Below are 15,871 nucleotides of genomic sequence, written 5' to 3'. Positions count from 1 at the left end.
TGGGCGAAGGTACTTGAACGGGAGGTCACGAGAACTCCAGAAATCTCTTGGTTACCGTAGACCTGTCACCTGAACATATAATAGATGGAAAAACAAGGGACAGCATGCTTTTGCGGTGTCTCATGATCGCACATGCTATATGTCAGGCCATAAAATCAACAGAAAATAAAATATGCAAATATGCATCTATCTACCATGAGAAATATCGTATGATGTTAGTTCTAATGCAAAAATCATCATGTCATGCATCCTACTCTAATATGCATATGACAAAGCTATTATTAAGTGTAACATAAAGTTAGTGCTACCAACATATCATCAAGTCAATATAAATATGCCTGCCTATATGATTACTCATGCAGTAGACCTCAAAGTGAATGCAAACCCAAACGCATGGAGGATGTTGCAGGCGGGAGGTGGGAAAATATGATGCCCACACATGTATGATTATGTGAGAAGAGGTAAGAAAAGGATATAATCTAGTCCATGAGATATTCTCTTGCAACCAAAATATGGAGATGCCAACGATCAAGCTAATAAAATTTTGATGGACGGCAACCTCTGGCATATCACTTCCACCATTGTCCTTATTATTTACGTCATGGCTTATTGCCTTTATCGGGTTATGATTAGTAGGAAAGGGAGGCACGTGATGATTACACTAGAGAGGGAAGACTATGGAGTGATCAAAACCCTGAGGGTGCATCCAAGGAGGATATAATCAATTAAGGGCTTTTCCTTGACATTATACTCGGGAGGGTGGAAAGGGCTCATAGTTACTTGAGATCATATGACCAGGGGTGAGGGAATCAGTTGATGAAGACTCAAGATAATGACCAATAGGAAAAAGGGAGGAAGAAGTAGTGTATTCAATGGGTTTTGCTTTCCCAAAATCATAATCCAAAGGCTCAAGTGATTTGAACATAGATTCATTATCGAGGGAAGTAGGAGCCTTATCCATTTCCTTAGTATCAAAGATTAGGTCTCTCCTAAAAGGAAAATTGATCACTTCCAACTGCCCCTCTTTATACAAAGGAAAATGAAGATTCTCCTTCCCAAAGGTATCAATGGGTATGTCATCATAAATAGTGCCTGACGGGAAGGGACAACCAATCCCATCTTCATCCTCCTTTTGGGTGTCGTAAATGGGAGCACAATCAAATTGAGGACCAGCGATTTCCCTTTTCTCCTTTTCAATGTGGAATAATCTTCAATGTCATATTTCAAGGGGCTAATGGGATCATCTCTCTCAAGGTTTTCAAAAGATTTCAAAAGAGGATTCATCGAGAGTAATATCCTTGAGAAAGGTAGGGTTGGTCTTAATTTCACTTTCCATAAATTCATCCTTCCCAGCACATGTGTCCTCGAAATCATCATTTTCATCATGCGGACCCATGGAGGACTCGTCTTCTTGCTCATTACCTAGACTCTTAATGTCTTGATGATGCTCGATGAAGGCTTCCTCTTGGATGCTTAATGCAAGGTGCACTTGAAAATGTCTAAGAAAGCCATCAACGAGCTCTTCAATAGATGAGATGCTCCTAGGTTCATGACCATGCAGCCATGAGTTATGACCACCGAGAGATCCCATAAATAATAACATAAGGACATCTTGGTGGACAACCTTCTCCCTTAAAGTATGTGCATTAAATCTTTCTACGTCGTCAATTGCGGAGAGTGGATCACCATCAAACACGGACACCCCACGTACCATCCTTCCGTGACATGATTAGGATGCCCAGGGATGCTAGCAATGTCCAAAGCGGGAAATTTATCAAAGAATGACAACCTATTTGAGGTATACATGAAAAATATGTAGGAGTCGCCAGGGTGAAATTAAAGATGCCTAGAAAAATGCTTGCTTCACCCTACAAGCATCAACCTTAAAGTTCAACGAAGAACTAGGACTTCGTTCTTCCAATGGAGTCCTTATTATTTAGGTCGTGGCTTATGGCCTTTATCGGGTTATGATTAGTAAGAAAGGGAGGCACATGATGATTACACTAGAGAGAGGAGACTATGGAGTGATCAAAACCCTGAGGGTGCGTCCAAGGAGGAAAAGTATAATCAATTAAGGGCTTTCCCTTGACACAATACTCGAGAAGGGGGAAAGGGCTCATAGTTACTTGAGATCATATGACCAGGGGTGAGGGAATCACTTGATGAAGACTCAAGATAATGACCAATAGGAGAAAGGGAGGAAGAAGTAGTGTATTCAACAGGTTTTGATTTCCCAAAATCATAATCCAAAGGCTCAAGTGATTTGAACATAGAATCATTATCAAGGGAAGTCGGAGCCTTATCCATTTCCTTAGTATCAAAGATTGGGTCTCTCCTAAAAGGAAAATTGATCGGTATCAATGGGTATGTCATCATAAATAGTGCCTGAGGGGAAGGGAAGACCAATCTCATCCTCATTCTCCTTGTGGGTGTCGTAAATGGGAGCACAATCAAATTGAGGACCAGCAATTTCCCATTTTTCCTTTTCAATGTGGAAATAATCTTCAATGTCATATTTCAAGGGGCTAATGGGATCATCTCTCTCAAGGTTTTCAAAAGAGGATTCATCGAGAGTAATATCCTTGAGAAAGGTAGGGTTGGTCTCAATTTCACTTTCCATAAATTCATCCTTCTTAGCACATGTGTCCTCAAAATCATAATTTTCATCATGCGGACCCAAAGAGGACTCATCTTCTTGCTCATTACCTAGACTTCTAATGTCTTGATGATGCTCGATGAAGGCTTCCTCTTGGATTCTTAATGCAAGGTGCACTTGAAAATGTCTAAGAAATCCATCAACGAACTTTTCAATAGATGAGATGCTCCTAGGTTCATGACCATGCAGCCATGAGTTATGACCACCGAGAGATCCCATGAATAATAACATAAGGCCATCTTGGTGGGCAACCTTCTCTCTTAAAGTATGTGCATTAAATCTTTCTACATGGTCAATTGCGGAGAGTGGATCACCATCAAACACGGGCGCCCCACATACCATCCCTCCTGTGACATGATTAGGATGCCAAGGGATACTAGCAATGTCCAAAGCGAGAAATTTATCAAAGAATGACAACCTATTTGAGGTATACATGAAAAATATGTAGGAGTCGCCAGGGTGAGATTAAAGATGCCTAGAAAAATGCTTGCTTCACCCTACAAGCATCGACCTTAAAGTTCAACGAAGAACTAGGGCTTCGTTCTTCCAATGGAGTCATTATTTACGTCATGGCTTATGGCCTTTATCGGGTTATGATTAGTAGGAAAGGGAGGCACATGATGATTACACTAGAGAGGGGAGACTATGGAGTGATCAAAACCCTAAGGGTGCGTCCAAGGAGGAAAAGTATAATCAATTAAGGGCTTTTCCTTGACACTATACTCGACAGGGGGGAAAGGGATCATTGTTACTTGAGATCATATGACCAGGGATGAGGGAATCACTTGATGAAGACTCAAGATAATGACCAATAGGAAAAAGGGAGGAAAAAGTATTGTATTCAACGAGTTTTGCTTTCCCAAAATCATAATCCAAAGGCTCAAGTGATTTGAACATAGAATCATTATCAAAGGAAGTGGGAGCCTTATCCATTTCCTTAGTATTAAAGATTGGGTCTCTCCTAAAAGGAAAATTGATCACTTCCAACTGCCCCTCTTTATGCAAAGGAAAATGAAGATTCTCCTTCCCAAAGGTATCAATGGATATGTCATCATAAGTAGTGCCTGAGGGGAAGGGAAGACCAATCTCATCCTCATCCTCCTTATGGGTGTCGTAAATGGGAGCACAATCAAATTGAGGACCAGCAATTTCCCATTTCTCCTTGTCAATGTGGAAATAATCATCAATGTCATATTTCTAGGCGCTAATGGGACCATCTCTCTCAAGGTTTTCAAAAGAGGATTCATTGAGAGTAATATCCTTGAGAAAGGTAGGGTTGGTCTCAATTTCAATTTCCATAAATTCATCCTTCCCAGCACGTGTCCTGAAAATCATCATTTTCATCATGTGGACCCAAGGAGGACTCGTCTTCTTGCTCATTACCTAGACTCTTAATGTCTTGATGATGCTCGATGAAGGCTTCCTCTTGGATGCTTAATGCAAGGTGCACTTGAAAATGTATAAGAAAGCTAGCAACAAACTCTTCAATAGATGAGATGCTCCTAGGCTCATGACCATGCAGCCATGAGTTATGACCACCCAAAGATCCCATGAATAATAACATAAGGACATCTTGGTGGACAACCTTCTCTCTTAAAGTATGTGCATTAAATCTTTCTATGTGGTCAATTGCGGAGAGTGGATCAGCATTGAACACAGGCACCCCACGTACCATCCTTCCCGTGACATGATTAGGATGCCTAGGGATGCTAGCAATGTCCAAAGTGGGAAATTTATCAAAGAATGACAACCTATTTGAGGTATACATGAAAAATATGTAGGAGTCATCATGGTGAAATTAAAGATGCCTAGAAAAATGCTTTCTTCACCCTACAAACATCGATCTTAAAGTTCAACGAAGAACTAGGGCTTCGTTCTTCCAATAGAGTCGCCAATAATGATATGTCAATATGTCGTATGGGGAACAAAGCACACGTTTCATATCCCCGGCAACGGCGCCAAAATGTTACTGCTCAAACTAGTAGGGGACCTAAAGGGCAAATGCTAGGCCAAGGGCAACAAATGGAGTCTTAGCCCACTGTCACCTCAATTAAGGCTCCCTATTATTTACGGACTTTCACCGATGGGAGGAGACCTGGTATACTATGGAGTCACTAATGAAGGATAAATCAATGAGTGGATGTGCAGTGACCCAAATGATTCCCTTTCCAGAAGAGGTTGAAGGATAGTGCTTACTTGCTTTCTAAGCAACGTACAATGTCTTCTAGGAGAGGAATGACAGGATTTGAGGGTTAGGTTAGATGATGTGATTCGTGAAAAAGTTTCCCAATCCGTAAAATCCTTATTGAAATTGGTATCCAGGATGGTTCTTGAAGAATTGTCTTTTCAAAGGAACGAGACCAAGTGGACCTAGTCTAGGGTAGGAGGAAAGAGTTTAGCAACCAATGATGTTCTTACCCTAGACAAAGTGGGGGAAAGGATCAAAGAAAGAATATTCACTTAAAAGTGTTAAATTGATCCTATGAGGCACTAGCCTTGAGGACACTAGGGCAAAGTTCGATCTCGAATCTAGGGCTTAGCTTTTCTCACAACTCCATCGAAATGGCCTCAAATTTGGAGGTGGTCTTGAGGAGACTCCAGCATAGGAGAAGCTAGGAGATCGAACATTTTGGAGGGATAGTTTGTTGGGAAAATGATGCCCTAAGTGACCCAACTTGGCTAGACCTAGGAAAAGGTGAAAGAAATTGATTTAAGGTGACCACCTTTTGGTAGATCAATGCCTTAGTCTTGGGAGAATAGAGTCTATGATAAATATGAGTGAGTACCTTTGGTTCCTAGTCAATGAGGACTCGAGAATACTTCACTGGCCTTCTAGGTCAAGAGAAGCAATCTTGCAGCTTTTATAGTTCGATGTGCAAAAGGTGATGGCTTATCAAGATAAATTCGTTGATAGAATTACCCCTAGGAGATTTCATTCACATTACATGGCCCATACATTGAGAGATGCTATATAGAGACAAAATTCCACAATTTAAGCACTAAATGCATGTAGCAATTAGCCCATAAAATAGTGAAAATCCCAGTACAATGTATATGACAAAGTAAAACAAGAATAGCATTAAAAGCATGTACTTACATGTAATAGAGTATATCCAACCTTCCACAATTTGACAATATAGAAACTCCAAGACAAGATAAACCAAATCCACACATCAAAATTCATCCATAAAGCTCCAAGTCATGCTCCAAGAAAAAGTGCGAAATTCTCAAAAGAGAGAAGAGATCCAATCCAAAGTCATGATGAACAAATGGACTCATATCACTTGTATTTATACACTAATGAGGAGTTCGAATTAGCCTCCTTGGCCTATATAAGCCCCAAAATAAAATAATGTTATAATTATCTAACTTTTGGTGACAAGCCCATGAAACTAGCTCACAAATGAAAGAATAAGCCTCTCAAGAGGTCAAATAATAATCTATGCATGTCGTAAGGCCCTCTAAGAGGCCTAATGAGATCCATGTGTGTCATAATGAAGAGTAGAACCCTCAAAAGTGATGGACAAGGGGTTGGCCCCTTGTTCTCCAAACAATAAACCTGTGTTGCTCCCAATGGGTGTGGGGGCACAATAATAACCTCATGGGTCTCCAAATGAGTCGAAAATGCCTATAGATCATCTGCAAGGGCTATGATGATGGTGTAGGGGATGCCACATCATCTTACAAATCTTGGTTCAGCTGCCAAGTGCATGGTACATCTGTGGGGCCGGTTGGGCAAAGGTGAACCAGGTGCATCATCCTCGTCCAATGGGAATATCTCGAGCATCCATGGAGTGTTGTCTATTGTTGTGGAGGCCCATAGCTCTCAACACACACACTACGTGTGCCAATGTAGCCCTTTGGATGATTAGGACCTCGTATAGGAAGACCAAAACCAAGATGGAGACCATTTGCAATCCTACATAAGATCCAATGCGTCCCCTAGCCTTCGAGTACAACAAGTCATTAGGGAAATCGAATAAATGAGCTTAGAGACTTCATAATGGCCTACCCTTCCATAACGGGCTTCGAGATGTGCCAATGTCTCCTAAACTCCAAATGGGATTAACTAGGTATCCTATTAGATGGTTTCTACTTCTAAAGGGGATAATATGTTCAAGGTATATCCTTCAAAACGTAGTGGCATGTGACAGATATGAAGTAGGGGATGAGAAGGGGCAACCCTGGGCCACATGTTGGGGTACAAGGGTAGCTAATAAAAGGGAAGCCTACACTTGGGTTTCTAATGTATAGGAAGGAGCAATCGTGGTACATGAGGTGCACCAGCCTTGATTTTTCCACCCTTTTTTATATGTCTTTTGCATTTTTATGATTTTCTTTGATTAACTACTCGAGACCCAATGGGTAAGAGCATAATGCGTAAAATATAGAAGTGAATATCCCCTTTTGAAGGTAGGGCAGTTCATTGCCCACCACAGATTGGGACAATCATGGGTTCCTATGTGATGATGGAGGCTCGTAGAACCTGTAGGAACCAGGGTGATGGTCATGATAATGGGGTAGAGCTCATGTATTAGCTTTTGCCCACGTGCTAAATGTGTTTGTTCCAGCCATCTTTTGCATTTTGTGGTACATTTTCCTGTTGAATGTGACCAAATATGCTTTTATCTTTCTTTTTAGCTGCATCAACCTCTGGCCATCATTCTAGCCCCGACCCAAGGTGTGGGTGAGGGGAAGGGGCGAGCTAACCCTATGTGGACCCAGTGGAGGAATGTGGACCCAAGGGAGAAACGATGAATTGGGTAATAATGGGCGGAAAGAGGGTAATATAAGCAGACAAGGGAGGGGGACCACGCAACCAAAATCGGGGTTTACCATGAAATACCATCCCTAAAGTCAAATGGTCAATAAAAGAGATCCCACGGGGCTATAATCCAAGGTTATTACCCAAAAGGGGTATAGGGGACAAAAGCACAGACCTCACGCATTCTTTCCGCTGAATCCCCCCATTAATCCATGTCTAAAAGTGTCCGTGATAAGCAAACTACAATTCTCAATTACCAAATGACAAGGCATACCTTTAGGTTCGAGAGGCCCACATTCAAACATAAAATCATGGCAGATGGCCAAGGAACCACATGGTTGGCTCAGGTGGCATAGAATTGATGCAATGCGCTAGCTGGTGGTTGCAAAGGGTCGCTAGCTGTCGGCTGAGCATCTTGGAGAAAAAAATTCTCCTAGGGATATCACCCACAAAATGGTGGATAACAAAGTCCACTATCAATCAACCAATGATCCAAAGTATCCGAATGAGAGGCTATAAATAGAACAGAAATAAGATAAAACTCATTTTGTTTTTCTACAACATTACTTTCATCATACTTGGTATTTCTTGTCCTTTTGGGAGGTCGACCATTTCCATTTCAAACAACAGGATCATTCCTCTTTGCTTTGTTGTTGAACCTATTGTTCCTTTGATTGCCATTGCCCTTGAAATTGTTGTGGTTGTTGTTGTCATCATCCCTTGGAGAATTCTTCTTGTGAGGACACTCTCTAGCATACTGGTCGAACCTGTTGCAATTGTAGCACCTTCCTTTTCTTCCTTCTTTGAATCCTCGACCCTGTCTCCTTGGACCAACATTATTTTTCCTCTTAGCATGAGTGGAAAAAACGGTAGGTTCATTTCCATTTGAAGGCTTTTCTCTCTTCATCATCCTAGTCTCCCCTTGAGTGCTTCTAGCCAATAACTCATCAAAACCAAGTATCCTGTCATTGTTGAGAATGGTGGTGACAAATACATTCCATGGTCTTGGAAGACCTCCAAGAGTAATGAACAAGAGCTCCCCGTCATAAATAACTTCTCCAACAGATAGCAAGTCATTCTTGATTTGTGTTATTCTCATGAAATATGATTGAACACACTCCCCTTTATCCATTTTGATGTCCTTCAACTTGTTCTTGAGAAAGAGGATTTGATTTGCATTGTTCACTTTGAACATCCCAACCAGCTTATCATACATCTCCTTAGATGTTCCCAAATCAAAAATATAGGCAACCAAATGTTTTTGAATGGAGTCTATGATAATTTTTTTAGCTTTGACCTCACCTTTCTTATACTATGTCTTTGCAGCAATAGGTGCATTTGAAAGAGGCTCCACTAGTTTTCCATGCACATAGTCCATTGCATCATGCTCTTCCAAAGTCAAGTCCAAAGTCATCTTCCATGCAAGATAGTTAGATTTGTCCTTGAGCTTATTCTTAGTTTTCAATTAAGATGTAGAAGTCATTTATCCAATAGTCTGTCCAACAAATCTCTCTTAGTGATTGTTTTTCTCTCTCTTGCTTGGGCTTTGTCTTCACCTGTGGCCTGGGCTCTGATACCATGTTAATTTTAGTTAACAATGGTATGTTCTATGCTTAGCAAAATTACTTCAATGTTCCTTTAGCAGCCCAATGACAATTTCCAATTTAGTTTTCCAATAGCAATCACATTGACAGTAACTTTAGATAGAACATGAACAATAAAAAGTAGAAAACAAGCCAAGACAAGAGAACACCAAATTTGGTGGATGCCAGGGAAAAACCCCAACGAGGGGAAAACCCTTTTGATCAATTCTTCTTATTATTATATCCAATGTTCAGCAAAGAGAGATAGTACAAAAAGTCAAAATTGCTTGTCAAATCAAAGTCAAAACAGCCTTGTCAAATCTGCAGTCAAATTCAGCCCTAACCAGAAAGTCAAATATGGTCAACGCAGCAGCAAATCATCGTCTTTGGTGCTCGGTCAAATGCAGTCAAACTCAGCCTTCAACAATTGTCAAAGTCAACCCAAAACAGTAACAAAATTTGCGGTCAAACGTGGTCAACCTAAAGCCAATTCTGCAGTCAACACAGGTTAAACAACCCAGAAAATCTCAGTTTCTATGCCGATCAATGCAGCCTGGCCAAACAGAGTCAAACCCTCCAAAATCACAGTCAAACCCTCCAAAATCACAGTCAAACCCTCCAAAATCAAAGTCAAACTTGCTCAAACAGTCCTTGGTCAACGTTGATCAAAATTCAGTCAACTTCTGAAATTTTCAGCCCTGTACTTCTGTCTGAAATTCGTCCTCCTTGCCACACATGTGAGTGAGGAGATATGCCAAATAGTTATATGAACCAACGAGAGAAGGAGAAAGAAGAATGTGTGAGTGAATGAGGTGCCAAATGAGGTTGGAGGTCACTTATATTTATACAAGCCGTTGAGAGTGAAATGACATGTCTTTTGGGCTTCATGAACCTACATGATGATGTGGCCGACCTTGACAATTTGCACGTGTGGGCATAAATTCAAAAACACATTTCTGCTTGTCCGAATTTGATGATCTTTAGGTCAATTTTGGTCCTCTCGAAAAGAGGAATTCAATACAATCATCATCTCCATCAAATAAACTGTCCAAAGTGGAATTTGGCCCTAGTTGCCAATTTTAACAAGATTTTTATTAAGTATGAATCTGATCAACTATAGTTATGGGTTTTGCAGGTTTTAAAGTATCTTGTGCTTCGAATTAAGAATGATATTTATCTATTCTGCCAAATATCAACAATAAATTCATTAGCCTCCTGTAACACCGTGTCATATGTCCCTTAATTTAATAGAATGAGCAGTAGAAGCCCACTTTTAAATTCAGTAACTAACACATATTTCTGAGAATCTGTGTCGTTTCTGTTACATAATACACCTTGATACAAGAGGCTCGGCTTTAATGTTCTAAAAAACAAAGACTTGCGAAATAAACAAGGATGTGGGTAGGGAAAGCCAAATAAAGTGCATTTTATACCTCATTTCTCAGATCTATGTAACTGACGAATATTCATATATAAAACAGTCGCTTGACACTATAGTCATGTATAGAACAGTCGCTTCCAAGAGAGGCCAGAATGAGAATAGTTTCAAATTCAAATATTTCGACCGCAAACAGACGTGCTATTGGCTGCCGGAAGAGGAAATACTTACGTCCCTGAGAATGCTATTATGCCACTCGTTAGCAGACCCCCAAACTGCCCAAACCAACAAAACAAGAAGGATAATTGTATGAACAGAAGATCGTGGAAATCGACCCAGATACAATATTTTTCAAAAATCCATATGTACAATTTAGGCCAACAAAACAGACTTGGAAATGATAATGAGAATCTGAACCACATAATCCCTCTATGTCACAACTAAAGTTTATAACACGAACATGGTAAGTAAAGTGTCAGCAAGAGATTAAAACCCTAGACACCAGTATTCAGGTTCAGCCAGAAACGGGCTTTGGATTCTTTTATGTAAATCCAATGACACTCCATGAATTGGCCTCATCACCACTAATTGAGAATTAGCACCCACTGACTCTTACACAAAACCAACAGGATTACTATGCCAGAACACTTACAATGTGCGGATGCCTAGTAGCCGGAGCTGCCAACATCGCTGCTGTGTGAATTAGATGGTATAATCTTGCAGTGTACCAAAGCTGATAAAATTCCGATTAGGGAAGGGAATGAAGAGACCTTAAATAAAGATTTGAAAACAAAAACTCCATTGTCATTTCACCCACAATATTGAGTCTATTACAGTGTTTTTAGTACCATGGATTTCATCAAAAACAAACTGGAATTAAAGTAAATAATCAATTGAAACTTACTTCTTTATAAACTGGGTTAGCGGGCTTGAACACGTGAGCTCCATAAGTTCCCAGACCCACAGCTGCTATGCCTGTGTGTGTAAGTGAAGGGCAACGAATAATAATGTAAGGCACAGATATATAGTTTTAAATTAACCCAAAAGACTGATTGTAAGAATTTCCCAGTGACGGTGGTTACCTGAAATGCCAGCAACCTTGTGCCAGACAAAAGGATCCATTTCACTCAAGCCTTTCAACAGATTTTTCGCAGGGATTGAGGTGATGTAATTTTGGGAGCTTTGAAAAGTCAATATAACGATGGTGTCGTTGCCATTCCCGAGAGAGCCATGTCACTAGCGTTGAATATGTAGAAAGCAACCAGTTCTAAAGCGGAGGGAGAATATATTATTGGTCAATGTTAGGTGCGGCAACTTGCAAGTGATAATCTCCCCGGGGCTCATCAGTTATACTATATGGTATGCGGGTATTCTTTGCAAGGGAGAAAGCATTTGACTATTAACCATTTGTGGAGATTTAATGATAGTTCAATCAAACGAAATTTGGTAGAGAAAAGCTTAAAATTTTGTTTTCAAGAATCAAATGTAAATTTTCTTTCATTTGATAACGTTATTTTATTGCATCACATTAGATATAAACTTGAGGTAGAAATTTGATCTCAATGTAAACTTTGAGATGGGATAATGTTACCTTATTACATATCAGACTAGATATGAACTTTGATGCAAATCATTGTGCCAAGTTCATTATTGATTTAAGTTTAGAAATTTTATGTAAAAATTGGAACTTTGATGCAAATCATTGTGCCAAGTTTATTGTTGATTTAGGTTTAGAAATTTTGTGAAAAATTGGAATTTAAGGTATTGCTCAATCCTTTCGATTTATCGATTTGTGTTATTTTTGGAATTCTTTTCATAATATCTCATTTAATAGATTTGGGTTAGCAAAACTTAAGGAAAAGTGTGAGTTGTAGCTTTGTTCTTTTTTCATATTTATTTCTATGGGTTTCAATCATGGTAATTCAATGCTCTTTGAAACCCGCAATTTGGCTTCTTGGGATGGAAGTCTTGGGTTTCCTAAAAGAATGTTGGAGAGTTTTTGTTTTCTAGGCTCCAAAAGTGGCTTCTTTTGTGGTTTTCATTACATCAACTTGTTAGGACTTGGTCGTGGTCATGTTTGTGCCTTTGGGCCTGTGTTCGTCTTGTGTCCTTATCTTTGGTGAAGGCTAAGGTGGTGGTTTTAGTGGGGAATTCTACATTCAGGATCCATGGAAGTTGACTATGCAATGCTAGTGGAACCTGACTAGACGGAGTATGCTCCCAAATAAAATATTGTAGTGGAACATGTGTGATTGGTTTGTACCCCAAGAAATGTAATCTTTTCAAATGGTTAGAATATCATGCCATTCCAAACTCAATGTCTAAATAAGAAAGTCTGTAAACTCAATGGGTATAAGACGGGTACTACTCGGGAAGACTTGATTGAGATAACATCTTCCATCTATCCCTATTCCATACTTACCACTTTCCATCTTATATTACAAGCCCATATTCCACCTCCATTATTCGTGTTCAACTAGCCATAATAAGTTCTCTGGGATTTGGTACCCATACATCCACATATTTGGGTAGGGCCGTGAACTTTTCCATGGGAGGTTGATGCAGCTAAAATAAAAACAAGAGCATATCATGGCCACACAAGAAAATAAAAAGAATATCAAAATGCAAAAAATGGTTGGGACATGTTATATGGAATTTTCACGATTGCAAACAGAGGTGAATACCCTAGATCTAGTGGTCTAATCTAGAACAACAGATGACAAAGAGATTCAAGTTTTCCTTAGAGAAAATAGAAAATGAGAAAGAAGTCTAACTGAAATTTGTAGCAATCCTTCCTTTCCTCTTTACTTGTAAGCTCCAACTCAAGCTCCAAGTGTTATACACACACGATAAAATAAGCAAAGGAACCACAATCCACGTAGCATAATCTAAAATCTACATTCAATGAGTTAGCATGGCATTGAAATACATTAGTGCAAACATAACACAACAAATATAGGAAAACAAGATGCTCTTTGTATTAACAAATATAGGAGAGATTAACAACCATAAATAGAAGTTTGACTTTTTAGATGTCTCCCCAAGTTGACTGGTTCTTCCTTGCCACAAAACACACCTCAACATCAACCCTAATGCATGAATGTGATGATTGCTTAGGCTCAAAGTAGCAGGATGAGGGCACTATCAATCTCTAAAAGCCAACCTTGAGGCTATGGAAGGCAGTAAATATATAAGGTAAGAGTGGCAGTTTGGGAATTCTTATTCAATTACTAATCTAGGCTTGAGATCCACTTAAGAGGGGAAGATGAGCTAAAGCGATAAGAGATAAGGTCCCCAAGATATTATTCGAGCTCGTAATCCATGGTAAATAGTTAAAACTAACTTGGAAGCTTCTAGAAGAGTGAGGTTCATAAATATTTTTTATTTTTCTCGAATTTCTAAAATTAGCGTACCTGCAGAATGGAGAAACCTACATTGGTCATCGTAGACTCAGTTATGTAACATGCAGCCAGTGCAGGTAGGAAAGAGTGCAAGGTGCTTTGGGGCCAAAAACATAGTTTTTGAGTTGATGGTCCCAAAAACTCATACCTTTTGGAGAAGTGATGCTTAGGGCTTTGTGAAGGGGTTCTGACAAAATGTTCAAAGATGTTAATTGATCCAGTTTGTAGGCATATTGAACAGATGTGACAAAATGGCCTATGTAACGCTCTCTTCCCACATATACCCAAGTAACCGTCCAACCGGGGTAAACATGTGGCAAGAAGTTACCATGATATGATTTAACCTCCTAAGTGACCTTAAGTAAGTGGAATTGATGGAAACACACCATACCAGACCTTCTGCACCTACTACATGACTCCCATAAACATCCCAACCTCTCAGGTAACCAACCCCTGGGTCCCACTAGGTTTTTAGACCAATTAACCCCGAACGCTCCCATGATATGGGCATGCATGCATCCAGAAGGCTCTAGACGCTCCCACAACATGGTTTTCCATTGTCCAAGGACTTTTCTTCTCAGTATTGTGCCAACGTCCCTAGGATTTGAGCCATGTTTTTAGGCCTAGAGTCCAGGTCACTGCCCAGAACTCAATGACACTTTCAAAATCCATGATTCACATCATAACAAGTCTTACAAATCAAAAATTGGCTCTAAGCATAGGCCTGGCCATCCCCAACCAGGACTGACATTTTGTCAAACACTTGGCATCAATGCAATCTACATTAAATGAATACAAGACAGAGCATAAATGACTAATAACTCATATGATACTTGAAAAGAAGGATCACCACCCTCTTCCTTTAACTGTTTTGACATCAATTAGGTCTTGCATCCATTATCCTTTCAGTTACAAGTAAATACATGAAATAACCATGACAATAACCAGTCATATAACCATGCTTATAACCAACATTAAACCATGAAAATAAAAATGAGATAACAACCATTAAAGCCACATATTAACAAGTACAAAAGCAAGAGAACTTAGCTTTTATTAAACATAGGAAAATCTGACCAGGTTTGGGACTTCCACGTACCACCCAACCATAGACATGGTTGAACCAACTCTTTCTTTCAGCCAGTCACCCTTGTGCCATATTCCAAGCATGAATGTGGGATCTCATGGATAAACCAACCAAGGGAATCCAAAGGTTAAACCACTTCCACCCTCACCAAATCGTGATCTCACCAAAACCGACACCGAGATCACAAAACCAAACTGAGCTAGGAATGCCTCCAAACTTCATCATTATCCTTGAGGAATTTTTCATCTCCTTATTTATCAAGATTTACCACAATCCACACCGGATCACTAGGCCCTAAACTAAGACTCCATCCTCATGCTTTAACGTGTATCTTGCCAAAACGGGTCAAGGGATTCCTAGGCCTTTGGGATTTTCCTGAGACCACCTTCGCATCAGATTCTAAAACCATCCGGCAATTCCAATGCTCAAAACCGAGAAAACAGTCGCATCACGCCATGGCTATCCATAAAATGGCAAGGCTAGGTTGAAAACCATTGTCATAACCCAACAAAACCATGCCATCGACAACAAGAGAACCATACACCAACATGCAAAGCTCTGCATATCAAAACTAGCTAGGAAATCACACATGCAATATGTTACCTGCAAGTATTCCCACTGAAGTTGCTTGATCCTGCTCTTCCTTGCTTGATCTTTGCTTTCCTTCCTTTCCTTTGCTTGCTTTTTCCTTCCTTGCTCCAAAGCTAGAGTGCTCCAAGAAAACTCTAAGTGTCCAAGAGAGAGAGAGAGAATAATGAGAGAGCTCTAAAATTGAACCGACAAAAGCTACCAATTGATCCTATGAAGCCTTTTTATCAACTAGGCCTTTATTTTCTTCATTTTCCATTATTTTCCTTCAATTTCCTCCTCACATGCAACCTGTGACCTTTCACCTCCCTTTTCTCCTATTTTCCTTTATTTTCGTAAATAAATGTGCCAAAAATGCCTTTGCCTTTGCCAATTTCCTTTAGCCATAAACACATCCAGTGATGCCCACTAGG

General features: G+C 39.9%; 1 protein-coding gene across 1 annotated transcript in view; it reads right to left on the bottom strand.

Moving 5' to 3' along the window:
* The window catches only part of LOC149142466 (uncharacterized), a 28,485-nt gene extending 16,780 nt beyond the window's left edge, over window positions 1-11,705 (bottom strand). Inside the window, exons 1-4 of the mRNA XM_089447263.1 lie at window positions 11,465-11,705; window positions 11,287-11,357; window positions 11,035-11,115; window positions 10,614-10,657 (exon numbers count right to left, since the gene is read on the bottom strand). Coding sequence (XP_089303389.1) covers window positions 10,614-10,657; window positions 11,035-11,115; window positions 11,287-11,357; window positions 11,465-11,504 — 236 coding nt within the window. The 5' untranslated portion in view covers window positions 11,505-11,705. The remainder of the gene's footprint in view (window positions 1-10,613; window positions 10,658-11,034; window positions 11,116-11,286; window positions 11,358-11,464) is intronic.
* Between the last annotated feature and the right edge of the window lie 4,166 nt (window positions 11,706-15,871).

This window comes from Pinus tabuliformis, chromosome X (assembly GCF_031772625.1).
Source record: "Pinus tabuliformis cultivar Carrire ecotype Pingquan chromosome X, CPIR1, whole genome shotgun sequence".
Classification (NCBI taxonomy): domain Eukaryota; kingdom Viridiplantae; phylum Streptophyta; class Pinopsida; order Pinales; family Pinaceae; genus Pinus; species Pinus tabuliformis.
Note: the sequence above shows the minus strand (reverse complement) of the source record. Positions and strands in the feature narration are given on the sequence as shown.